Source organism: Gorilla gorilla, chromosome 18 (assembly GCF_029281585.2).
Source record: "Gorilla gorilla gorilla isolate KB3781 chromosome 18, NHGRI_mGorGor1-v2.1_pri, whole genome shotgun sequence".
In the NCBI taxonomy this organism is placed as follows: Eukaryota; Metazoa; Chordata; class Mammalia; order Primates; family Hominidae; genus Gorilla; species Gorilla gorilla.
Window position 1 is genome coordinate 115,346,551 of NC_073242.2, and position 26,302 is coordinate 115,372,852.

The window sequence follows — 26,302 nt, forward strand, 5'->3', positions numbered from 1 at the left end:
ATGAATAAGAGATGCTGACTCATAATGAGAAAATGCAGGGACTCGCTCAAGGAAAACTTGAGTCCAGGTGGAACTCTTCTAGGTTATCCTCTTTGCAATCCTGACAGCTCGCCTCACTGGAAACCCTTGGCGTAAATCCCAGCTCCACCACTTCCTGTCTGTGGGACCTTGCTTGTTTAGCTTCTGTGGGCCTCAGTTTCCACATCTGTAAAATGGAGAGAGTCGTGTGTGCTGCGTTCACTGCTCCAGCCAGCGCTGTGACCGGCTCCTACTAATGCGACTTCTCCCACCACCCTCTGCTTCCTTTCAGAGCTCAAGCGCCCAGCTCTGCCCCAGGAGCCCAGGCTGCCCTGTGAGCCCCATAGTTGCTGCAGGAGTGGAGCCATGAGCTGCGTCCTGGGTGGTGTCATCCCCTTGGGGCTGCTGTTCCTGGTCTGCGGATCCCAAGGCTACCTCCTGCCCAACGTCACTCTCTTAGAGGAGCTGCTCAGCAAATACCAGCACAACGAGTCTCACTCCCGGGTCCGCAGAGCCATCCCCAGGGAGGACAAGGAAGAGATCCTCATGCTGCACAACAAGCTTCGGGGCCAGGTGCAGCCTCAGGCCTCCAACATGGAGTACATGGTGAGCGCCGGCTCCGGCCGCAGAGGCTGGCACCGGGGGTGGGGCCTGGGCCACCAGCCTGCTCTGTTCCCCAGCCAGTGCGTGTGATGGCTGGCTCAGGGTCTCCTCTGGCAGGGGAGGATCCCGGCTCTGTTCTGTTTTGTTTGTTTGTTTTGAGACAGGGTCTCACTCTGCCACTGACGCTGGAGTGCAATGGCACAATCGTCATGCCCTGAAACCTTAGACTCCCGGGGTTAAGCGATCCTGCTTCAGCCTCCCAAGTAGCTGGAACTACAGGCATGCACCGTGGTGCCCAGCTAGATTTTAAATATTTTGTGGAGATGGGGGTCTTGCTATGTTGCCCAGGCTGGTCTTGAACTCCTAGGCTCAAGCAATCCTCCTGCCTCAGCCTCTCAAAGTGCTAGGATTATAGGCATGAGTCACCCTGTCTGGCTCTGGCTCTGGCTCTGTTCTTAACATTCTGCCAAAACAACACACGTGGGTTCCCTGTGCAGAGCCTGCCTCGTTGCCTTCATGTCACTCTTGGTAGCTCCACTGGGAACACAGCTCTCAGCCCTTCCCACCTGGAGGCAGAGTGGGGAGGGGCCCAGGGCTGGGCTATGCTGATGCTGATCTCAGCTGTGCCACACGCTAGCTGCACCACCCTGACTTCTCCTTAGCCAGTGTGAGCCTCACTTTCCACTTGGAGAGTCCTTCCTCCCGTGGTGAGATAAGCCGAGGCTGTGAAGGGCCCGGCACAGACTGACCCTGCCTCCCCAACCCCTAGGCTTTGCTAACTGGGAAGGGAGCTAACGGTGACAGAAGACAGCCAAGGTCAACCCTCCCGGGTGCTTGTGATGGGTGTTCCAGGTGTGGTTGGGGGATGCTGCTATTTGACCCCAAGCTCCAGTGTGGAAACTTCCTTCCTGGCTGGTTTTCCAGAACTACAGAGGAATGGACCACAGTCTTCCAGGGTCCCTCCTCATCCACCAACCGGGAGCCTCCACCTTGTCCATCCATCAGCTATGAATGGCTTTTTAAACAAACCCACGTCCCAGCCTGGGTAACATGGTAAAACCCTGTCTCTACAAAAAAATCCAAGTTAGCTGGGCATGGTGGTGCGCACCTGTAGTCCCAGCTGCAGTGGGACTGAGGTGGAGGTGGAGGTGGGGGGTGGGAGCTGAGGAAGGAGGATCACTTGAGCCTGGGAAGTCGAGGCTGCAGTGAGCTGAGATTGCACCACTGCACTCCAGCCTGGGTGACAGAGCAAGACCCTGTCTCAAAAAAAAAAAAAAAAAAATCCACATCTCCCTCAGAGTCTGAGTCTTTGCCACTTTGCAGGTACAGGCATCATCATGTCTTTGGAATGCACCCATGGCCCCCTGCTGTGATTGCTCTGAGAGACACGCTGCTGTCTCATCTGTGTCTTTAAAGCTGTGGTCACGTTCCTTTGCCACAGGGTGAGCTGGCCTGGGTGATGACCCGTGTTTCCCCCACAAAGCTGCCATGGAGGGTCGTGGCATGAGGGTTGAGTGGCTATTACGTGCCACGTGAATTGTGTCCTCTTTAATCCTGACAGTAATCCTGGAAAATAGAAAGTATTAGCACCAATTTGCAGAAGAGAAAACTGAGGCTCAGGGAGGTTCATCTTTAAAGGACTTGTACAAACCACACAGCTACAAATGTACAAATGGTGAAGCTGGGATTCAAAGCCACCCTGTCTGTCCCCAAAACCTGCACATAGAAGGTGCTAATATGTATTTATTGTTTCTGTTTGTTTGTTTGTTTTTGAGACAGAGTGTTGCCCTGTCGTCCAGGCTGGGGTGCAATGGTGCCATCTCGGCTCACTGCAACCTCCGGCTCCCGGGTTCAAGCGATTCTCCTGACTCTGCCTCCTGAGTAGCTGGGATTACAGGCATGCACCACCACGCCAGGCTAATTTTTTGTATTTTTATTAGAGACGGGGTTTCACCACGTTGGCCAGGCTGGTCACAAACTCCTGACCTCAAGTGATCCACCCACCTCAGCCTCCGACAGTGCTGGGATTACAGGCATGAACCACCGTGCCCGGCCTATACATATTTATTGAATGTGTGGGTAGGAGGCTCTGCTTCTCTGCCTTCCACACAGCTGATATTTAATCAACTGGTGAATTCTATGTATTTTTGAGTGCCTCCCGTGTGCCCAGCACCCCGTGAGATTCTTGCTATAAAGAGCTGGACAAAGCAGATGAGGTCCCCGTCCACACGGCACCTCCGGACTAGTGTAGCCAGGAAGTATTTGTGGAGCACCTTCGATGTGCCAGGCACTGTCCTGGATTCCAGGAAGAGGCATGATTATGAGTTGTGCAGAGTTAGATGAAGAAATACGGGGAGCTGCAAGAAAAAACGTTAGGGATGGAAGAAACCTGACTGAGAGGGAGGAGTAAGAGTGGCCCACTCTGCGGAGGAGCCATCTCAGTTAAGACCTGAAGAATGAGCATGGTTGAGCAAGCAAGCGTGCAGGGAAGGGTGTTCTGGGCAGAGGGAACAGAAGGTGTGAAAGCCACCACCACCTCGTGAGTCTCTTTCCTTAACGGGAGAAAAGCTTCGGGTCTCAGAGGAGCTCTCAAAAAGCCAGCAGGGCCATGGCTCATTTCTGAGGGAGTGAGGCCATTGGAAGAGGTCAGAGAGGCAGGCAGGGGCAAATCACACAGGGCTTTGAGGCTAGGTGAGGAGCCTGCCTTTTATTCTATGAGGAATAGAGTTTTGGTATTGCTGAAATGGGGGTAAAAAAGAAAAAAAAAAACAGGGTTTTTTTTTTTTTGCGGGAGAGGATACATTTATGACTGTGAAGCACTTTTTTTTTTTTGAGACAGAGTCTCGCTCTGTCCCCCAGGCTGGAATGCAGTGGCGTGATCTCGGCTCACTGCAACCTCCGACACCTGTCTCTCCTGTCTCTCCTGTCTCGGCCTCCCAAGTAGTTGGGATTATAGGTGCCCACCACCATGCCCAGCTAATTTTTGTATTTTTAGTAGAGACGGTGTTTGCCATGTTGGCCAGGCTGGTCTCAAATTCCTGGCCTCAGGTGATCCACCCACTTCGGCCTCCCAAAGTGCTGGGATTACAGGAGTGAGCCACTGCACCTGGCTGTGAAACACTTTTGCTGCTGTGCGGTGTTGGGGATTGGAGGGCCCAGCAGGAAGCAGGGAGGCGGCTCAGGTGACGGGCAGGTGAGGAGTGACGGGGTGGTATTTGGGCAGGAGGCGGGGAGTGAAGAACAAAGAGCCTTTCCGGAGACCTGGGAGGCGTTGCCCATGGGTCAGGGCTACACTGGCTTTCTGGCTGGGCTTTCTGTCTTTCTCCAAGCTCTGGACACACCGCACCGTGAGAAAGGCTCCTGGAAGCAGAGCAACCCTGCCCGGGGGCTGTTTCTGAAGGGGCAGAGCAGAGGCTGGAAGACCTGCAAGCCTTCCCTCAGAGTCACTGCTTTCCCTCGTGCCATGCTCCCCTCCTCTTCCAAGTCAGTTAGCCTCCCTCCCGCCCCGCCCCGCCCCGCCCACCTGCCCTCCCTCCCTCCTTTCTTCCTTCCTTCCTTCTTTCCTTCCTTGCTTCCTTCCTTCCTTCCTTCCTTCCTTCCTTCCTTCCTTCCTTCCTTCCTTCCTTTCTTATTGTTTTTTTTTTGAGATAGATTCTAGCACTGTCGCCTAGGCTGGAGTGCAGTGGTGCTATCTGGGCTCACTGCAACCTCCACTTCCCGGTTCAAGCGACTCTCCTGCCTCAGCCTCCTGAGTAGCTGGGACGACAGGTGCGCACCAGCACACCCGGCTAATTTTTGTATGTTTGGTAGAGGCGGGGTTTCACCACGTTAGCCAGGCTGGTCTTGAATTCCTGACCTCAGGTGATCCACCCACCTCAGCCTCCCAAAGTGCTGGGATTATAGGCATGAGCCACTGTGCCCAACCTAAGTTTTTCTTTTTCACTGCCAATTTCTGAGAGCAGAGGGGGCTTGTTGGAACATGCTGTTGGGAGAGTTGCTTTATGAGAAATGAAATGAAAGGGGCCATGGGAATGTTGAGACCCATTGAATCCGCGCATCCCTGGTGGCTTGGCCTTGGTCCTCATGGGGCAGGGAGGCCCCGCGTCTCTCTGGAGAGGTTGTCAGCATCTGGGACTGGAGCTTGACTGAGCTGCGACCCCCAGGATCCCAGATGCTTCCCGCCTCCCGGTCTGGAGCAGGCTGGGTTCATGCTGGTCTTCTTGTCCCTGCACTGTGTGGTCCTCCCGGTTTCATGCAAGACTTAGTGCCAGTGAAAGGAGCTTCTTTGCAGCAGGGAAAGTCAGGCCACCCGGGCAGCCCAGAGCAGGCCTTTCATGTTTTCCTGTTTGTTTACTTGGTGATGTTTCAGGATTGGAGCTGGGATCTGGGTCCTTTGGTCTAAAAGGCTGGCCTGCTGGGGAGGCTGAGCCTTCATGGATGCTACTGAGGCTACCTCGGAGCAAGGAGGCTGAAAGGAAGGGAAGGCAGGGCCCCTGCCACTCAGCCCGGCACCCTCAGCACTGCACTGCGTTGCCCCTCTGCTCTGGTTCACACCCAAACAAGCAATGCAGATTTGAGAAAGCGGCTTGGAAACATGGCTTCCTGCTCAACCCTGCCTGCTGTGGCTTCAAGCCACAGTCCTTTGAAACAGCCTTAGCACTGAAAGGTGGATTCTAAAACCCCGAAGAGTTGAGCAGCCCGTTCTGAGGTTTTATGAGTGGACAGGCTCTGGAGCCAGCCTGCCTCCCTCCAGCCAGCTCTGTCACTGGCCAGCTTTGTGACTTCGGGCAGATTGCTTAGCCTTTCTGTTTATATTTCCTCACCTGCACGATGGCAACAAGAAACGCTTTCTCATAGGGTTGTTTGGAGGAGGCGATGAGATAATGCATAAATCAGTTCCAAGTAAATGTGAAGATGCTGTTATCATTTAGTATATTGCACAGTCAGCATATTGCATTAGCATATTTTAGTAACTTATGATTTTCGTGGGATGGGTCTGGCACTTGGTTACAGTATGCAAGGCAGGAAGAGCCCCCTTAGTAGCCAGACAAGAGGGAGTTGTGAAAGACTTCCTGGTTGTGTGACCTCAGGCATGCTACTTAACCTCTCCAAGACTCAAGGTTTGTTGCCCGTTGGCTGTTGAGGAGTCTTGCTGGGACACAGGGAGAGAGGGAAGTGAGGCATGCGGTTGTGTTGGGCAGGTACTCCCTGCTGGGGGGTCCCAGGGCTAAGACAGGACTGTCTTCCCTGAGCATCTGCTGTGTGCCCGGGGCTGGGTGTGCAGAGGGCAGGAGGCCAGCCTCTGCCTGCTTAAAGCTGGAGCATCTGTCAGGAGGACTCCAGGGAGGAAGTGCAGCGTCAGCTGCCAGCTGTGCCAGGGCTGCCTGGCGTCTGATCCTCCACAGAGGAGAAAGGACACGCTTGCTCTGTTCGTGGAATTCTCTCCCCAGGAGTCATGTGTGTTCCTGGGGCCAGCCTGTCTTCAGAGTCTCTGCCCAGACCCCTGCTCAGGCCCCGCTGATTCAGGACAGGCCGTGCTGGGAGGTGAGCAGGGCTGGGCAAGCTGAAGACGTCTCTTGTCAATTTCTTCTCATTGTGGTAAAGTATACGGACTATAAAATTGACCATTGTAACCATTTTTAAGTGTGCAGGTCTGTGGCATTAGGTACATTCACACTGTTGTGCAACCATCCCCGCCATCCATCTCTGGCACTTTCTTTTTTCTTTTCTTTCTTTTTTTTTTTTGAGACAGAGTCTTACTTTGTCCAGGCCCGGCTAATTTTTGTGTTTTTAGTAGAGACGGCGTTTCGCCTTGTTGGGCAGGCTGGTCTCCAACTCCTGACCTCAAGTGATCTGCCCGCCTCAGCCTCGCAAAGTGCTGGGATTACAGGCGTGAGCCACTGCGCCGGGCCCATCTCCGGCACTTTCTATCTTCCAACTGAAATGCGGCACCCATTCATCTCGGGGCCCTTCTTGCTGTGTTGCCCTGCGGGTGGCCAGTGAGAGTCTAAAATCCCCTGCAGGGGCCCTCGTCTGCTTTTCTTTGCGGGCCTGCGTGTGGCTGACGTGGATAAAGCCTCCCTGACTGCAGCCAGGCCCTGGGCTGGGCATCTCGTAGGCTTCCCCTCCCCATTACTGCTCACAGTGAGGGCTGTGGACATACCCACATTACAGATGAGGACAGTGAGGCTCAGAGAGGGTAACTGCGTGCCTAGGTTCACACCGCCATTCCAGGACCAGCATTCAGAGCGCCAATCCAACGCCACACGGATAATTGATTTCTAGCCCCTGGCCTAGGAATAGCATCTGATTATTACCTGCTGTGGTCCACACATAACTGCGTACATGGAGACAGCTCAGGGTGCAAGGTCCTGAACACCTGGGTTCAGATCCTGGTTCTGTGACTGGCTGTGGGACCCAGGGAAAACAGCATTGCTTCTTCAAGCCTTGGTTTGCTTGCCTGTGAAATGGAGATAAGGGCCTGCTTCAGAGCCCCCTGTTAGAATGCAATGAAAAGGTTGGGGTAAAGCCCGAGGCCTGGTGTGCCTGGAACATGCATAGTAAGGAGAGGAAGCCTGGTGTGCCTGGAACATGCGTAAGGAGAGGAAGCCTGGTGTGCCTGGAACATGCGTGAGGAGAGGAGACCGGGGTCATCGGGACAGGCTTCCAGGCCAAGACCGTTCCTAGAGATGGCTGCTGACCTTCCCTTTTCTTCCACACAGCGTGCCGTGTTACCCTCAGAGGTCACTCAGCATGGCCACTCCTGTTTCACAGACACTGAGGCCCAGAGAGAAGGCACCTGCCCAGGACCTCTGGCAAGTTAGAGGCCCAGCAGGAGGCCTGAGGACAGGCTTGGAGCGGGCACGTCTGGCCTGCCACGCCCCCCCTGGCTGATTTAGGAACCCAGCAATACAGCAGCAGAGCATTGGCTGTAGGCTCTACGGGAGCCCAGGCTGGGGCGTTGCTGTATTTATGGTTCTTACGCCCCTCCCTCACCCTCACCTCCTGGTGCCCGTTTCTCCTTCTCCTGCAGACCTGGGATGACGAACTGGAGAAGTCTGCTGCAGCGTGGGCCAGTCAGTGCATCTGGGAGCACGGGCCCACCAGTCTGCTGGTGTCCATCGGGCAGAACCTGGGCGCTCACTGGGGCAGGTAAGAGCCACAAGTTCCTCTCCGGTTGCCGCAGGCCCCCACTGCCATGTGCCGGGCTCAGCACTTGTGCCCCTTATCAAGTTTAGCCTGCAAAGAGAGTGAGAGAGACCACCCGTCCCATCGATATTCTGGGAAACTGAGGCTTGGCATCCAGGAACACTCCTGAGTGACTGACAAAATGTATTCAAGCTTGGTTGGCTGACCCCAGACACTGATGATTGATTAAAGTTTGTAGTTTGGGTTTTCCTTCTTCCTTTTCTTCCTTCTTTCCTTCCTCCCTCCTTCCCTTCCCTTCTCTCCCCTCCCCTCCCCTTCCCTTCCTTGTTTTCTTGACAGGGTCTTATTCTGTCATCCAGGATGGAGTGCAGTGGCGCAATCTCGGCTCACTGCAACCTCTGCCTCCTGGGTTCAAGTGATACTCGAGCCTCAGCCTCCCAAGTAGCTGGGACTATAGGCATGTGCCACCACGCCTGGCTAATTTTTGTATTTTTTGGTAGAGACAGGGTTTCACCATATTGGCCAGGGTGGTCTCGAACTCCTGGCCTCAAGTGATCCACCCACGTTGGCCTCCTCAAGTGCGAGGATTACAGGCATGAGCCACCGCGCCTGGCCTGTAGTTTGGGGTTTCCATTCCATCTCCTGTGCAGGGTTCTTGAGTCCCCGTTCCTGTGGGGTGAACTGCTCTGTTCATGGTGGGTCATTTCTGTCTGGTTCTGCTCACTGTTTAAGGCTGAGCCAGGTTCCACCCTGTTGGGAAGATGCCTATTGCCTTCCCCGCGTCATCCAGCCGTCGGGAAGCTCACTAACTTCTCCAGAGCCCCGAGGCTTCCCTGTCTGGCAGTGTTCTGTCCCCTCTCCTTCCCTGTCTGGGAGTGATTTGTCCCCTCTCCCATAGGAGGCATTGACGGTTGTCCGTTAAATGCAGACAACTGGCCTTCCCCAGAGTAAGCTGGACCATGTATCCGTGCTCCCAAAGAAACCAGAAGTCCTCTCCTGGGGGCTGACGGCTGGTTTCATTGGAGAAAGTGGAAAAATGTCTTTTGACCACGCCCAGGATAACAACTAAGACCACATAAGACTTAACGACCAACCTGTGACCGTGCCATGCCCAAGGCCAGAATTCACGTCCTCAGACCCATCCAGGACCTGGATTGACATCCATTTTGCCCTAATTATTGAAAAGTTGGACTGGGCTTTAGACAGCCTCTTAAAATGTAGGTGAGGGTTTGCTTTCACTTCCCACAGAGGGATTTCCTAGCTTGGGTTTCACTGGGCCACGAGCAGCCGCACCTTCCTCTGCATCCGTGGGTTTTCAGGACAAACCTGGGCAGGTGTCATGGTGGATCGACCGCTGTGACTTCACAGAGGCAAATCCACACCATGGTTTTTTCTTTGGTGAAGTTAGCTTTTTATAAAAACTATCTTACAGGCTGGGCAAGGTGGCTCATGCCTGTAATCCCAGCACTTTGGGAGGCCAAGGTGGGCAGAATACAAGGTCAGGAGTTCAAGACTATCCTGGCCAACGTAGTGAAACCCCCTCTCTACTAAAAATACAAAAAATTAGCCAGGCGTGGTGGCGGGCGCCTGTAATCCCAGCTACTTGGGAGGCTGAGGCAGGAGAATCGCTTGAACCCTAGAGGCGGAGGCTGCAGTGAGCCAGGATTGCACCATTGTACTCCAGCCTGGATGACAGTGCAAGACTTCGTCTCAAAAAAAAAAAAAAAAATCTTACAATAACATGAAACTCAAATGTCTAAAGCAGGGAGATCTGTAATTCCACTAGCCTGGTTCGGCTCTTTTCATTTTTCTGAGCTCCTTTGTAGCACCTGGCTGGGCGCCGACATAGTTTTACAGCATTGCGACTGTAACCTGGATCACTTTGAAATCTTTTTTTTTTCCTTTTCATACAATATCAGGAAATTTTCAGTGATACAGTTGTCATGAATGTCGCCCTGCAAATGCCCTAATGATCCTTCTGTGGACAGACCAAAGTTGACCCGTGGGCTCTTGCAGATTCATTTTTGTTTTTTGTTTTTGTCTTTGTCTCACTTGAATGATTTCATTAGGATTACTCCTGAGAAGTAGGATTGCTGGGCCAAAGGGCACACAGACTTCCCCCTTTCTTAAGGAATTTTGCTAACTTGCTTTGCAAAAGAGCCCCTGACTCTGCATGGCCCCCCGGGGCAGCCGCGGGTTCCTTTCCCCACAGCCGTGCCAGTGCCAGCCTTGAGTCTGCGTGACCTTGAGCCGCAGGGAAGCGGATGAGTGGCCAGCAGCCCTCTGCTCCTGCCTCCTCACCGTGTGCACGCCTTTCTGCAAATGCCGCTGCCCGCTGCCGTGCGCTCCGCTTCCAGACAGTAATGGTTACAAGACCTCTAACTGCCTCGACGACCACATGGCCCTTAAAAATGGTCATTTCCCCCGTGAGCATTTTCTCTTCATCGAAACCACCTTGTTTATACTTGCTGGTGACAGTGTGACTGTGGACTTGCCTCCAGTTTGGTTTTTTCCCTAGTTATTAAAAAAAAGGTGCCAACCTTGGCAGCCAAGGCTGAAGCAAGGGGGTGGTGGGCATGAAGCGATGACCCCACGGAGGATGTCCAGGGACAGGTGCGGCTGGTGGCTGCGGATTACAGGTGTGCACCACCTCGCCCGGCTAATTTTTGTATTTTTAGTAGAGACGGGGTTTCGCCATGTCAGCCAGGCTGGTCTCCAACTCCTGACCTCAGGTGATCCACCTGCCTCAGCCTCCCAAAGTACTGGGATGACAGGCGTGAGTCACCATGTTCGGCCTTAACTGCACTCACGTCTTAATCAGGTTTTGTCTTAGACAACAATATCTGTGAAATATGGGCTTCATGGGCTGGGTAGTTTTTCTCCAACATACCTGAAAATAAACACCTAATTGACACAAAAAAGGACTCATTAAGAGCCAGGTGAAGAGTTTCCTGCACGTGCAGGTGGTGTGTGAGCCACCTGAGGAGCCTACTAGAGACCCCAGGTGAGCTCCTCAAGGATAATGGTTTTAAGCACCTGTACCAGGTGCTGCTGGAATTGAGGGCTATTCCCCCACCTCGGCCTCCCTCCCTTCCGGCTACCTGTGGCTGCTCCTGGAATTGGGGGCTATTCCCCCTCCTCGGCCTCCCTCCCTCCCAGCTGCCCGTGGCTGCTCCTGGAATTGGGGGCTATTCCCCCTCCTCGGCCTCCCTCCCTCCCGGCTGCCCGTGGCTGCTGCTGTTTCCACTGGTGGGTAGGGGGAGGGGCTGGGACTGAGTGAGCGGTTTCTGCCCTGCAGGTATCGGTCTCCGGGGTTCCATGTGCAGTCCTGGTATGACGAGGTGAAGGACTACACCTACCCCTACCCGAGCGAGTGCAACCCCTGGTGTCCAGAGAGGTGCTCGGGGCCCATGTGCACGCACTACACACAGGTAACTCGGGGACTTGCCACGACCTCAGCCCTGTCCCCCAATCCCAGTCATTCACCCCCTGCCCCTGGGGGATTGTTGTCAAATCTGTAAAGCCTCTGCGCTGTTGTTGCCTTCATTTTTAAAAATTCAGTTCTATGCAAAGTACAGCTGGGAGAAGAAGCTGTTTGTTACCAGCAAGGTCAGAAACTGAGTGAGCACTACAAACTCTTTTTTTTTTTTTTTTTTTTTTTCTTTGAGGCAGTGTCTCCCTGCTACCTGGGCTGGAGTGCAGTGGCATGATCTTAGCTCAATGCAGCCCCAAACTCCTGGGCTCAAGCAATCCTGCCACCTCAGCCTCCTGAGTACCTGGGACTACAGTTGTGCACTACCAGGCCTGGCTAATTTTTGTATTTTTTTTTTTTTTTAAGAGATGGGTCTGGCTATGTTGTCCAGGCTAGTCGCAAACTCCTGGGCTCATGCAATCCTCCCCGCTCAGCTTCCCGAAGTGTTGGGATTACAGGTGTGAGCTACTGCACCCAACCGAGAAAACTTCTATGGCAATTTGACATTGTGGGGCATTTTCATTGTGTGGGAGTCTGTTTGTTTGCTTGCTTTTTTTTTTTTTGAAACGGAGTCTTCCTCTGTCGCCCAGGCTGGAGTGCAGTGGCATGATCTTGGCTTACCGCAACCTCTGCCTCCCGGGTTCAAGCGATTCTCCTGCCTCAGCCTCCTGAGTATCTGGGACTACAGATGCCTGCCACCACGCCTGGCTAATTTTTGTTTTTTTAGTAGAGACGGGGTTTCACCATGTTGGTCAGGCTGGTCCCAAACTCCTGACCTCATGATCCGCCCACCTCAGCATCCCAAAATGCTGAGATGACAGGCGTGAGCCACTGCACCAGCCCACTTGCTTTGCTTTTTAAGGAAATGTATGTATCTTCAATGGGTTAGGGACTAATATCTGCTTCCCCAACCCTTCACCGCCTACCTCTTCAGTGCCAGCACCTTATACATCCAGGCCAAATGGTATCACCCTTTTGTGCCTTGTCCCTCGAGCTGTGACCCACAAATGTCATCTTTTCAGATAGTTTGGGCCACCACCAACAAGATTGGCTGTGCTGTGAACACCTGCCGGAAGATGACCGTCTGGGGAGAAGTTTGGGAGAACGCGGTCTACTTTGTCTGCAATTATTCTCCAAAGTAAGACAAGCTGATGCGGTTGTATGGGGTGGGGGTTGGGATGTGTTTGCTTGCCAGGGAGCACCCAGTGAAAACTGGCTTGAGCAGCGAAGTCTTTATTATCTCACATAACAAAGAATCTAGAGTTTGGTGCATCTGGGTTAGCTTAATAGCTCAGCAGTGTCAACAAGGACTCGGGTCCTTTCCGTCTTCCTGCCGTACCATTCTCTTCTCATGGTCCCAAGATGGCTGCACAGCACCAACATCACATCTCCCCAAGCAGAAGGAAGGATGGTCAAAGGGCTCTCTCCTTAGGTCTTTTGCACACTGGCATACTTTCTCCTTATGTTCTTCGCCAGAATTAGACCAATCATAGATGAGGGGGAAAAAGATTGCCCCAACTGGCTTTGCAAGACGTCCTCTGGGACCAACTGAACAAAGTCAGAAGTGGGAATAGCTGCTGGCTGGGCAACCAGCATGGTCTGCCCTGGCAGTATGATTATTTTTCTCTGAAAACATGCAGTAGACAGCACCCTAGAAAACACATGTTCACACAAAGCCTAGCTTCTCTGTTTCCCTCCAAAGAGGGTCCACATGCGGCCTCCTGATCATGGTGCCTCCTCCGCCTATAGCATGCTCAGCTCATCAGTGTGGTGTCCAGCCCTTGACTCATTTGCTCATGGGACAAATATGTGCTGATTCTTGGAGAGTCACTCCCCCAGTTCATGGCCTGAGGTTTGCATGCTGGCCGCTGGCCACTGCCGTTCTTGCCCCGTGCCCTGTGTAGAGTGGGCCCCGGGGCATGTTTGCTCAGTGACTGAATGAAATGGGAATGACCTCATTTATTTGTTTTGGGTCAGGAGTAGTTATGAAAAGGTGGGATGAAGGGGGAATCGCTGAGGTTGGGAGGAAAAATAGAAGCCCTCTCAAAACCATCTGGTGTGCCTGCGGTGGCGTGGCGTGGCTCAGCAGCCCACATGGATAAGCGCAGCGGGTGTGTCATTGCCTGGGAGGGACGCAGGCACCATGCAAGAGCAGCAGACTGGTCCAAGGTGGTGGAATTCCTGGCCCAGTGGCAGGTGGTGAATGAGGAATCATTTGACTTGACTCTATAAGAAATAGACACTAGAAGGTCCTATCAGAAATGAAATTATTTCCTTCTGTAGCTGCCCCCTGCTTCCTTAAAAAAAGGAATAACCTCCATATGGTAAAATATACTCATCTTAAGTATACAGTGCGACACAGTCTCACATGCATTAGTCTGTTGGGGCTGCAACAACAGAGGCCACAGCCTGGGCAGCTTACACATCAGACTTTTATCTCTCACCATTCTGGAGGCTAGAAGTCCCCTGGACCAAGGGGTGGCAGATCAAGGTGTGGCAGATCAAGGGGTGGCAGCATCGGGCTCCAGTGGGAGCTCTCTTCCTGGCTCACCAACGGCCACCTTCTTACATGGTGGTGAGAGATGAGGACACCAATCCTATTGGATCAGGACTTCACCTGTTGACCTCATTTAACCTTAATTAGTTTCGTCAAGGCCCTGTCTCCAAGTACAGTCACATTGGGGGTGAGGGTTTCAACACTGGGATTTGGGGAGACACGTACTGAAAGTCCACGGCCATAGCCCTCTACCCGTGTAACTACCATCCAGATGGAGATGGATAGTGTCTCCCATGCCCCAGAGGCTCTCTCGTGCCCTGCAAAGTCACCACCATTCCAGCGTCTTTCCCATCGGTCTGTGGTGTCTGGTGTGGGACCTCACATGAAGGGGGCCACACAGCACACTCCCTGTACCCCCAAATGGTGTTTTGCTCAACATCACATTGGTGAGGTCTCCCCGTGGTGTTGCGTGATCACCAGTTCTTTCCTTTTGTCTGCTGCATATTACTGCGTGCTGTCCATGGCCTCTTTCTTACAGAGAGGGCTTGAGCCCCTGGGCTATGCAGGACACTGTCCCAGGCACCAGGGTGAGGAGGGTGGCTGGGAGGGTGAGTTTGGGTGTGGGGGGGGTCAGATCCCTTGAGGGGGATTCCCAACCCGACAAGGGGTGGGGTGGGTGTGTACACAGAGGGCCTTGTGTGTGAGGGAAGGTACTTCACGGTGCTATTCAAAAATTAAGGAGACTGGCCAGTGCGGTGGCTCATGCCTGTAATCCCAGCCTCCTTTGGCCGAGGCAGGAGAATCGCTTGAGTCCAGGAGTTCAAGACCAGCCTTGGCAACTGGCAAAACCCCATCTCCACAAAAAATACAAAAAGTTAGCTGGGTGTGGTGGTGCATGCCTGTATTCCCAGTTACTTGTGAGGCTGAGGTGGGAGGATTGCTTGAGCCCAGGAGGTTGAGGCTGCAGTGAGCTGCGGTCACACCACTGCACTCCAGCCTGGGTGACAGAGCAAGATCCTGTCTCAAAAATTAAGGAGATTATTTGTCTGCAGGACCTGGTGCCCAGCCAGCCTTCCACCAATGCCAACCCTGAGTATTAGGGTTGAGCTGGGAGCGTCGGTGGTGTGGTTTGTCTGAGGAAATATAGAACCGTAGACACAAGGGGAAACTTGGCAGGGGCAGTGGGACGTACCCACGACAGGGCCACGATCATCTGAGAAACCTACTGGGCTTCACCCAGAGACAGGATGGGCTCTGGGCCCTCTTGGTCCCTTGGTGATGTTTCTTTTGGGGGAGTCATCCCGAAGACCCCCGGGGATCTGAACAGAGGGTTTCTGAGCAGGGATGGCTTGTGGCATGGCACGGACGCGCTCATTCTGCCTCCGGAATGTGAGAGGGTGGGAGAGGCTGTGTGCACGTCATAACAGTGCCCAGTCAGACAGTGCCCAGCCCTGTCCTCCCCACACTGCACGGCCCACTGTCCCTCCCCTGCCCACAGGCCCCTCGGTGAGGCCAGGGTGCTTCTGGGGCCGCGGGAAATTCTAGGCCACTCTTGTAAGGACGGATGGCTATCAGACCCAGAGCGTGTTTCTTGCCATTTGTCTTTGGCCAGCACTGGCAGGGCCCCTCCCCATCTTCCCTGGAAAGCATCAGAGCATTCCCCGCACAAGCTTGTGGATTTCCCCAACGCTCAGAGCACAGCCTTCCCCGTGAGTCAGGTGCCGGTCCAAGGGCTTCCCCACGGTCACTCCCTCAGTCTCACAGCAGCCCTGCTGCCGTGACCCCATTTTACAGAAAGGGAGACTGAGGCTGGGGCTGGAGGAGGCTGGCCGAGGGCACATGCTGGCAGCCTGGGGCCCAACCCGGGGAGCCTGCTCTTCACAGCCCAGGAGCTGCAGGAAGGGCCTGGGGATTCCGCTCACCACCTCTACCTGGCACCTGGAGAAAGCCTATGGTGCGGCCTCCAGTTTTCCTGCCCCTGGGAACTCCGGAGGGAGGCAGAGGGCAACTGTGACCCAAGAGGGACCTTTGATCCAGCCCCTAGAGTAGAGTGTGCCTAACTAAGGCTCTGAGCCAGACAGCCTGTGTTCAAATCCCAGCCCCGCCACTTGCTTGCTCTGTGACCTGGGGCAAGTCACTTAACCTCACTGTGACACCGTTTCCTCCTCTGCAAAAGTACTGAATTCCAGCTCTTCCCTCCTGGGGTGTTGGGGAGATGGGGTGAGGAGTGCAGTGAAGGCACAGATCAGGGAGGGTGTGTGGTAAAAACTGGGGAACGCAAGCCATCTCCAGGACAGGCTGGCTTTACACATTTGAGAAATGGCTTAAAAGGGGGTCCTGGCAGCTTTTCAGCGCTAAGGTGTTGTGATCCAGGGGCCCTAACAGTGTTCAGAGCTGTGTTGGTGGAAGGGGGGCCACGGGGCCGACAGCCAGCCAGGGCAAAGGTACTGGGTGGAAGGGCATCTTGTAGCTCCCTTCTGCAGAATCGCTGGGATTCTGGAGCTCTCTAGACTCTCTGTGCACGGGAGAGGCCTGGGACAGCCATCTTTCCCGCTTCCCACAGCACACAACCTTCCCCCCTGACCTGTCAGTGGCGGTGTTCAGGGACTCACGTGGGCCTTGGAAGAGGATCATTCCCGAGGCCTCACGTCGTGGTTCCCTCTGACGGTTGTTTTTGGGTCTGTCCTCAGGGGGAACTGGATTGGAGAAGCCCCCTACAAGAATGGCCGGCCCTGCTCTGAGTGCCCGCCCAGCTATGGAGGCAGCTGCAGGAACAACTTGTGTTATCGAGGTAGGAAATTTACTCCCAACACTTATGCAATGAATTTGCCCTCAGTCTGAGTCATGCGACAGCATTACATGAAACAGGGGAATTAAAGAAGTCAGTCACCCCTCCCGGCCCTATTTAAGACGCTCTCAGCACGTTCCTCCCGCCTCCGTGATGAGCTGAGCCTCATCTCCAGGGTCTAGGCTCAGCTTCCAGGCCCCTGGAGAGCCCCACTGCCCCGAGACATGGCTTCCCATGGGCATCTCCTGTGCCGGGCTCTGCGGATGCTGGACACAGCATTAAATGCAGACGCACTGCTCACCCTCGTTAGCATTCACAGTTTCATATAAAATAGGCCACGGGCCGGACATGGTGGCTCGCACCTGTAATCCCAGCACTTTGGGAGGCTGAGGCAGGAGGACCATATGAGGCCATGTATTAGGGTTCTCTAGAGGGACAGAACTAATAGGATATATATAAATATATATATATATATGAGTTTATTAAGGAGTATTAAACTCATGTGATCACAAGATCCCACAATAGGCCATCTGCAAGTTGCGTAACAAGAAAGCCAGTCCGAGTCTGGAAGTGGAACAACTTCAAGCCCGATGTTTGAGGGCAGGAAGCATCCAGCGCGGGAGAAAGATGGAGGCTGCTCCCAGTCTCCACCTAAGTCAGTCTAGTCTTTTCACATTTTTCTGCCTGCTTTATATCCTAGCTGCACTGGCAGCTGATTAGTTGGTGCCCACCCAGATTAAGGGTGGGTCTGCCTCTCCCAGCCCACTGACTCAAATGTTAATCTCCTTTGGCAACACCCTCACAGACACACCCAGGATCAGTGCTTTGCATCCTTCAATCCAGTCAAGTTGACACTCAGTATTAACCATCACAAGTCCACCCCTTGTCAACTTGAACCCATGCACATCTCCTGAGATCATACATAATCTTCAAATAAAGACAATAATAAGATCATAATTACACTAACATAATACAACTATCCTTCGTAAAACTGGAAACTCACCAATCCCCAACCCAAATACTATGACATAAAGTTAACAATACTTAAATGCTGATATGAAGTTAATAAATCTTATGTCCCATGATAAAGGAAAAAGGAAATAACATGAAGATATTTTCTTAGTACAAGTGGATACATGCACAAACAAGTTTTTAACAAAAGAAAGGGGAAATACTCATAACAATTACAGTCCTCATATCTGCAACTGGTCACGTGGTTATAGCTGGTATTGATGACTGCCTTCTTATACTACCCATTCTGTATTCCCTTTGCCTTCAGCAAGCACCTCAGCAGGTCATGGTTTTTTTCCTGGTGGAGTGACCCAAACCTTCATTCCTAAAGGGTCTGGGCCGTTTGTAGTCCTGCCTGGATTAGGCTGTTGTAGTTTCCCATTGACCTTAATCACAGGGCATGGTAATACTAAGAGATGCCCTAAGGGAGCTCCTGTATTCCACACATACTCTTCCTTACCTCCACTGTGGAGCGGTAGACTGATTTCATCTTGATAATCCATGTCACTCACCCCAGCCAACACTGTAACTCCCTTCTTAGCCTGTTGACTTAAGGGTAGGAGGAGCCCAAAGTGTCCAGGTGGCAACCTTAACTTCCAGTTTAATGGGATTGCTGCTATGTCTCCTGGTGGCAGCGTTCCTCCCTCTGGAACTAAGACCTCTAGGCCAGCAGAATGTAATGTCACAGGAACAGGAAGCAAAAATTTTGCTAGTGGGTTACTAGGGGTGAGGGTGAGTGATGCCATTTCCACTTCCACCCCTTAATTCCTGAACTCGTGAATCTTGGCTATGGGACAAACAATCCCACATATTGGATGCTGATCGAGGGCATACATGGCCTTCTGGAGAACTTTGCCCCAGCCCTGCCAAGTATTGTCACCTAGTTGGCATTGTAATTGTGACTTCAAAAGGCCATTCCACTGTTCTATCAATCCAGCTGCTTCAGAATGTTGGGGACCATGGTAAAACCAGTGAATTCCATGGGCCTGAGCCCACTGCCACACTTTTTTAGCCATAAGTTGAGTGCCTTGGTCAGAAGCCATGCTGTGTGGAATACCATGACGGTAGATAAGGCATTCTGTGAGTCCACGGATGGTACTCTTGGCAGAAGCATTGCACGCAAAATGGGCAAACCTGTATCCAGAGTAAGCATCTGTTCCAGTGAGGACAAACCTCTGCCCTTTCTGTGATGGAAGAGGTCCAATATAATTAACCTGCCACCAGGTAGCTGGCTGATCACCCCGAGGAATGGTGCCATATCGAGGGCTCAGTGTTGGTCTTTGCTGCTGGCAAATTGGGCACTCAGCAGTGGCCGTAGCCAGGTCAGCCTTGGTGGGTGGAGGTCCATGTTGCTGAGCCCATGCATAACCTCCACTCCTGCCAACATGGGTACTTTGTTCATGGGCCCACTGGGCGATGACAGAGGTGACTGAGGAAAGAGATTGAGTGGCGTCCACAGAATGAGTCATCCTATGTACTTGATTAATAAATCCTCCTCTGCTGAGGTCACCTTTTGGTGAGCATTCACGTGGGATACAAACATCTTCACAGTTCCTGACCACTCAGAGAGATCCAACCACATCCCTCTTTCCCAAATTTTTTTGTCGCCAATTTCCCAATCGTGCTTCTTCCAAGTCCCTGACCATCCAGCCAAACCATTGGCTACAGCCCATGAATCAGTATATCATCGCACATCTGGCCATTTCTCCTTCCATGCAAAGTGTACAGCCAGGTGCGCTGCTTGAAGTTCTGCCCACTGGGAAGATTTCCCTTCACTGCCATCCCTCAAGCATGTCCTAGAAAGGGGCTGTACTGCTGCAGCTATCCACTATCAGGTAGTGCCTGCGTATCACGCAGAATCATCTGTGAACCAGGCCCTAGTCTTTTTTCATCTGTCAACTGATCATAGGGAATTCCCCACGAGGCCATTGGTACAGGCTGGGGGAAAGAAGGCAGGGTGGCAGCAGTGGAGACCATGGGCAGTTGAGCCACTTCCTTATGTAACTAACTTGTGCTTTCAGGACTTGCTTGAGCCCAATCACATATATGCCACTTCCATTTGATGATGGAATGCTGCTATGCACGACCCGCTTTATGGCTCGATGAGTCAGAAAGCACCCAGTTCATGATGGGCAGTTCAGGTCACATGGTGACTTGATGACCCATAGTCAAACGTTCAGTTTCCACCAAAGCCCAGTAACAGGCCAAGAGCTGTCTCTCAAAAGGAAAGTAGTTATCTGCAGAAGATGGCAGGGCCTTACTCCAAAATCCTAGAGGCCTCTGCTGTGATTCACCTATGGGAGCCTGCCAGAGGCTCCAAACAGCATCCCTATCTGCCACTGACACTTCAAGCACCATTGGATCTGCTGGGTCATATGGCCCAAGTGGCAGAGCAGCTTGCATAGCAGCCTGGACCTGTTGCAGAGCCTTCTCCTGTTCTGGACCCCGCTCAAAACTGGCAGCCTTTTGGGTCACTTGATAAATAAGCCAGAGTAACGCAGGCAGATGAGGAATGTGTTGCCTCCAGAATCCTAATTGGCCCAGTAGGCATTGTGCCTCTTTCTTGATTGTAGGAGGGGCCAAATGCAGCAACTTCTCCTTCACCTTAGAAGGAATACCTTAACAGGCCTCACACCACTAGACCCCTATGAATTTTACCAAGGTAGAAGTTTCCTGAATTTTAGTCAAATTTATTTCCCATCCTCTGGCACACAAATGTCTCACCAATAAGTCCAACGTGTTTGCTACTTCTTGCTCACTGGATCCAATCAGCAAAATGTCTTCACTGCAATGGACCAGGGTGATATCTTGCAGAAGCGAAAGCAATCAAGTTCTCTCTGAATCAGATTATGACACAAAGCTGGAGAGTTGATATACCCCTGAGCTTAGGACAATAAAGATATATTGCTGGCCTTTCAGCTGAAGGCAAATTACTTCTGGTGGGTCTTATGGACGTGAATGGAGAAAAAGGCATTTTCCAAGTCAGTGGCTGCATACCAGGTACGAGGAGAAGCGTTAATTTGCTCAAGCAATGAAACCACATCTGGTGCAGCAGCTGCAATTGGAGTCACCACTTGGTTAAGCTTACGATAATCCACTGTCATTCTCCAAGATCCACCTATCTTCTGCACAGGCCAAATGGGAGAGTTGAACGGGGATGTGGGAATCACCACCCCTGCGTTTTTCAAGTCCTTGATGTTGGCACTAATCTCTGCAGTCCCTCCAGGAATGCGATATTGTTTTTGATTTACTATTTTTCTAGGTAGAGGCAGCTCTAATGGCTTCTGTTTGGCCTTTCCCACCATAATAGCCCTCCCTTACCTGTCAGGGAGCCAAAGTGGGGGTTCTGCCAGCTGCTAAGTATGTCTATGCCAATTATGCATTCTGACACTGGGGAAGTGACCACAGGATGAGTCTAGGGACCCACTGTAAGCCAGACCTGAGCTAAAACTCCATTAATTACCTGACCTCCATAAGCCCCTACTTTAACTGGAGGACCACAGTGATGTTTTGTGTCCCCTGGAGTCAACACCTGCTCAGAGCCAGTGTCTAGTAGTCCCCAAAATGTCTGATCATTTCCCTTTCCCCAGTGCACAGTTTCCCTGGTACAAGGCCAGAGGTCTCCCCGGGGAAGGATGGGAGAAAGATGAATAGCATAAATTGTCAGTAGCGTAGTGGGGTCCTTCCTCAAGGGGACCTAGCCTCCCCTTCATTCAAGGGATTCTGGGTCTGTAAACTGGCTCAAATCTGGAAATTGATGGAGGGACCGTGATTCTCTGTTTTTATAATTCAAATTAGTCTTTTGTCCACTCAATCTGGAAGTTTTCTGCTTATGTAAATTAAGTGGGAATGTAGTAGGCTTCCTGTCAATTTCACCTCCAGGAGCAGCACAATTAATTAGCCAATGACAGGACTCTACACGAGCCAGACTATTCTGATTGCCGCTTTGCCTCTGCTGTCCATTACGGTAGCTATGCCCACCTTACTTTTGATGGTTGAGTGCTGCTGCTTGGCCCCTGCCACCTTGGGATCTAATCATTCCCATTGTATTTAAATTTTGTAGTTGAGTGACTGCGGTTCCCACTGTTAGATCTGAGGTACAGAAAAAAGCAATTACAAAGATGCAGGTGCTGCCTTTACAAATCTATTTCACAAAGCATTAGTCAAGGGTATATCTTCCGGATTCTCCCAGCTGGAATGAGTAGGTCCAAAATGACTAATCCACTCTACCATCCCAATCTCCCTAAGCCTTTGGATCCCTTCCTCTACATTAAACCAAGGGAGATGAGGCATTTCCAGTTCACTCACAGTGGGCCACCTTTTAATCCATATTTCAGCTAACCAAGCAAATAAAGCAAATAAAAACAGTGAAGAACCTTTTTTAACTCCCTGAGCTGCAACATTAAATTAAATGCAGAATCCCTATTTAGTGGGCCCAAATCAAGAAATTCAGCCTGATTCAACTCTATGTTCCTTCCACCATTATCCTACACCCTTAATATCCATTCCCATGACTATTCTCCAGATTTCTGCTTATATACATGAGAAAATTCAAGCAGTTCTTTTCGAGTGTAGCATGTGTCACACTCCGAACCTCACCTCTAGCGGCCCGCCAGGACTTTAGTCTAGTTATAGGTCTAGAAGCAAACAGGGATGTTGGGGTTGGCTCCTGAGGCGAATCAACATTATCTTGCCTGGCAGCTGCCTCAGGGGAGGCCATCACTGTTGCCTCAGGCAGTGCAGGGTTTATCCCCTCAGACAAAGGTGGAAAGGCTGACCGCAGTGTGGGTCGGGGAGGAGACGTTGCCACTACTGGGGATGGGGAACCTGTTTCTTCTGGCAAAAAAGGTTTATCAGCATTTACAAGCTCAGTGTCCCTAGCTTCAGCAGGGTCCTCCGACACATCCCCATTCTTTTCCAATCAATGCCCTCACTTTAATAAGTAGACACCTAGCGAGGTGTCTGTGCATGCACCTTCATTGCAGGTCAGCCACTTGCATGAGAAGAGCTTGTGTCTGTTTTTCCACAATTTCAGCTCTTTCTCTACAGGAGATAAGACTCACTCATGATAATCTTAGCAGATTTGAGGCTCAGTATCTGCTTCTGAAGCTGGAAGTTAGAATCCCTGAGTTCATCATTTTCTTTCATCACTTTGTCCGGTGAACTTAGAAGCAACCAACCAGCTTCATTATGTTCCTTGGTTCTCCACATATAGTCAAAGGTATTACGTCTAGAGTCACTGAACTCCCCTCTCAGGAGCGCTGAATCAGGAGTGTCAAATGCATTTATTTTGCATAACTGTCCAAATAGCTCATGCCAAGGACTCCCAGTGTTCTCCATACTATTAGAAGTAGAGTCCTTAGCATTTTGGGGTCTAATCATATTAAGCAGCCAACTCCAGAAACCCTAAAACCAATGAAGGAACTCCATCCTTAATATTCTCTTCCTCTAGAACCACTCCTGATACCAAAATCTGTATTCGTCGGGGTTCTCTAGAGGAACAGAACTAATAGGATATATATATATAGGGGAGTTTATTAAGGAGTGTTAAACTCACACAATCTCAAGGTCCCACAATAGGCTGTCTGCAAGCCGAGGAGCAAGGAAGCCAGTCCGAGTCCCAAAGCCAAAGAACTTGAAGTCTGATGTTCGAGGGCAGGAAGCATCCAGCATGGGACAAAGATGTAGGTTGAGAGGCTAAGGCAGTCTCGCCTTCTCACATTTTTCTTCCTGCTTTATATCCTAGCTGCTATGGCAGCTGATTAGGTGGTGCCCACCAAGACCCAGCCCACTGACTCAAATGTTAATCTCCTTTGGCACACCTTCACAGACACACCCAGGATCAATACTTTGCATTCTTCAATCCAGTCAAGCTGACACTCAGTATTAACCATCACAGGCCAGGAGTTCTAGATCAGCCTGGACAGCATAGTGAGAACCCATCTCTACAAAAAATAAATAGAAAATTAACCAGGTGTGGTCACGTGCACCTGTGGTCCCGGCTGTGGCCTGGGAGGCTTAGATGGGAAGATGGCTTGAGTCCAGGAGTTTGAGGCTGCAGTAAGCCATGATGGCACCACTGCACTCCAGCCTGGGCAACACAGCGAGACCCCAACTCTAAAAACATAAAACAGACATTTGAACAAGAAACTAAAAGCAAACAACGTGATATTCCAAATGAGCTCACTAGTGGGAAGTACCTGCAATGTGGACAGCTGGGTAGGATCAGTCCTCCCGGGCTGTTTGACCCTTTACTCCTGTGTCCTTGCCCCCACTGGCCTCCCCTTCATGCATGTGTCTTGCTGGTGCTCCTTTGACTGTGCTAGAGGTTTCTCGCCCCCACTCCCACAGCTCAGAACTGGAGCTGTTGGGGCGGTGCGATTTTCTACCTAGTTCACCTTTTTTTTTTGAGACATGGCCTCCCTTTGTTGCCCAGGCTGGAGTGCAGTGGCGTAATCTTGGCTCACTGCAGCCTCAACCTCCCGGACTCAAGGGATCCTCCCATCTCAGCCTCCTGAGTAGCTGGGACTACAGGCACATGCCACAATGGCTAATTTTAAAAATTTTTTGTAGAGATGGGATCTCACTATATTGCCCAGGCTGGTCTCAAACTCCCAAGCAATCCTCCCTCCTTGGCCTCCCAAAGTGCTGGGATTACAGGCGTGCACCATCATGCCCGCCCACCATTTCTTCACTGGTTCCCATTTAGGATGTTTCCACTTCTGCTACTATAAATAACACAGGTTTCTGGTGCCTAAAGCATTTCTCATGTCTTGGGATATTTCCTCAGGCTTTCAGAAGGTATGTCCCCGATGGGGCATGGCTGGGCCATGGTGCTGACCGTGCTCGTGTGGCCCAGGCTTTTTTTTTTTTTTTTTTAACGTGGCTCCACTGGCAGCCTTGTTGTGACTGAGGGGCCTTGCAGAGAGTTGGGTGGGCTCCACTGGCAGGGGAGGGTGGGGTAGATGTGGGATCAGGCTGGTGGGTTCTGGAGTGAAGAACAGGTGGGCTAGATCAGGGGTCCCAGACCCTCTCAGGAGCCAGGTCCTCTGTTGTCCCAGCCAGCTGTTCATGGCTGACTGCCCGCTGGGGAGAGGGGACATCCTAAGTGGGGATGGGGATGGAAGAAGGAGCGATCTGGACACTAAGACAGACCATGTATCTGGGTCTGGGTCATGTATCACCTGTTGCAGTCTTGGTGTGACCCCCGCCTCCAGGGAGCCTTCCTGGACTTCACAGACAGACAGTGCACCTGCCCCATGTTCATCAACCCCCAGACTCCTTGGGAACCTTGATCGTCCTGTCGTCTCAGCTGCCAGCTCACTCCAGGGCCTCCGGAGGCACATGGCAGGGGTGTCTTATGTGTTGTTTGAATAAATATGCCAATAGCCACAGAGGGGCATTTTCAAAGAACAAATGTGCACAGAAACCTTAGATGCCAGTTTACGTCCACCAACATAGCTCCACTTACTTATTTTTAAATTTTTGGTAGAAAGTATCCAACTTTCCTTGGCAGGCACCCAATTTCTCTAGCTAAGCATGCAGCAAGTGTCCTCTGAAGCAGCTTATCTGTAGAAGCTATTTACCAAGAGCATATTCAGGGGGCCTGGTAAGGCCTTGACCTCTAATGGAGATGGAGCAGGGATAAGGATATAAAAAAAGAGGTATTCTCCCCTCTCGCCCCCACCTGTGTGGTGATAGAAGGCGCAGGCTTTGGGGAAAGGTGGTTTGACACCCAGCCCAGCTACTTCCCATCTGTGTGAGCCTGGGCAGGGCCCTTACCCTCTCTGAGCCTTCTTCCTTATTTGTGAAATGTGGCTAATCATGCCTCCGAAGGCAAATGGGAGGTTGACAGGAGAAAATGCTGGGGATGGCCGGGCGCGGTGGCTTACGCCTGTAATCCCAACACTTTGGGAGGCTGAGGCGGACGGATCACTGAGGTCGGGAGTTTAAGACCAGCCTGACCAACATGGAGAAACCCCGTCACTACTAAAAATACACAATTAGCCGGGCATGGTGGCGCATGCCTGTAATCCCAGGCTGAGGTAGGAGAATCGCTTGAACCCGGGCGGCGGAGGTTGCAGTGAGCCGAGATCACACCATTGCACTCCAGCCTGGGCAACAAGAGCAAAACTTCCTCTCAAAAAAAAAAAAAAAAAAAAAAAAGAGAGAGAGAGAAAAAAAGAAAAGAAAAGAAGGAAAAATGCATGCCGGGGAGGGCCCAGCCAGCATCTGGCCAGTGCTCAGTGAACATTAGCTCCGAGCATGGTCACCAGGTTTAGAACCAGAAGGGAATCTGCAGAGTGACATAAACAATGCCCCGAGACCCTGGCCCGGAGCAGAATGGGGCACAGAATAACCTTGCCGTGACCTCTGCACGGAATTTCCCCAGGCCCGTGCTGGGCCATACAAGGTGTCTTCATTAGGAGGTACTTGGATCCAGCCCATCCTGTGGGTAAAGCCTTCTGCTTTTCATTTGTGGGTGTGAGAGCCAGGACTGTCTGTCTGCCCATTTTCTTAAATAGAGAGTCCTCAAATGCTTTAGACCGCTTTACCAAACTCTCTTCGGCTAAATAAAGCTGCGATTATGAGGTCTAAACATCCTAAAGGCCAGTGGAAGAAAACCCGGCTTATTCTTGAGCCAGCTCCCGCTCTCAGTAAGGGCAAGCCTGAATAGCCTCATTGACGGGAAGAACAGACACGCGCCTGGGCAGCCTCTGCAAACCCGGTGTCTTCCTGAAGCTTCCACTCATAGCTTTTGCTA

General features: G+C 51.8%; 1 protein-coding gene across 1 annotated transcript in view; it reads left to right on the forward strand.

Moving 5' to 3' along the window:
• Window positions 1–26,302, forward strand: part of CRISPLD2 (cysteine rich secretory protein LCCL domain containing 2) — an 88,384-nt gene that overhangs the window by 18,192 nt on the left and 43,890 nt on the right. The window contains exons 2-6 of the mRNA XM_004058080.5: window positions 311–624; window positions 7,655–7,773; window positions 11,069–11,201; window positions 12,265–12,380; window positions 16,430–16,530. Coding sequence (XP_004058128.2) covers window positions 385–624; window positions 7,655–7,773; window positions 11,069–11,201; window positions 12,265–12,380; window positions 16,430–16,530 — 709 coding nt within the window. The 5' untranslated portion in view covers window positions 311–384. The remainder of the gene's footprint in view (window positions 1–310; window positions 625–7,654; window positions 7,774–11,068; window positions 11,202–12,264; window positions 12,381–16,429; window positions 16,531–26,302) is intronic.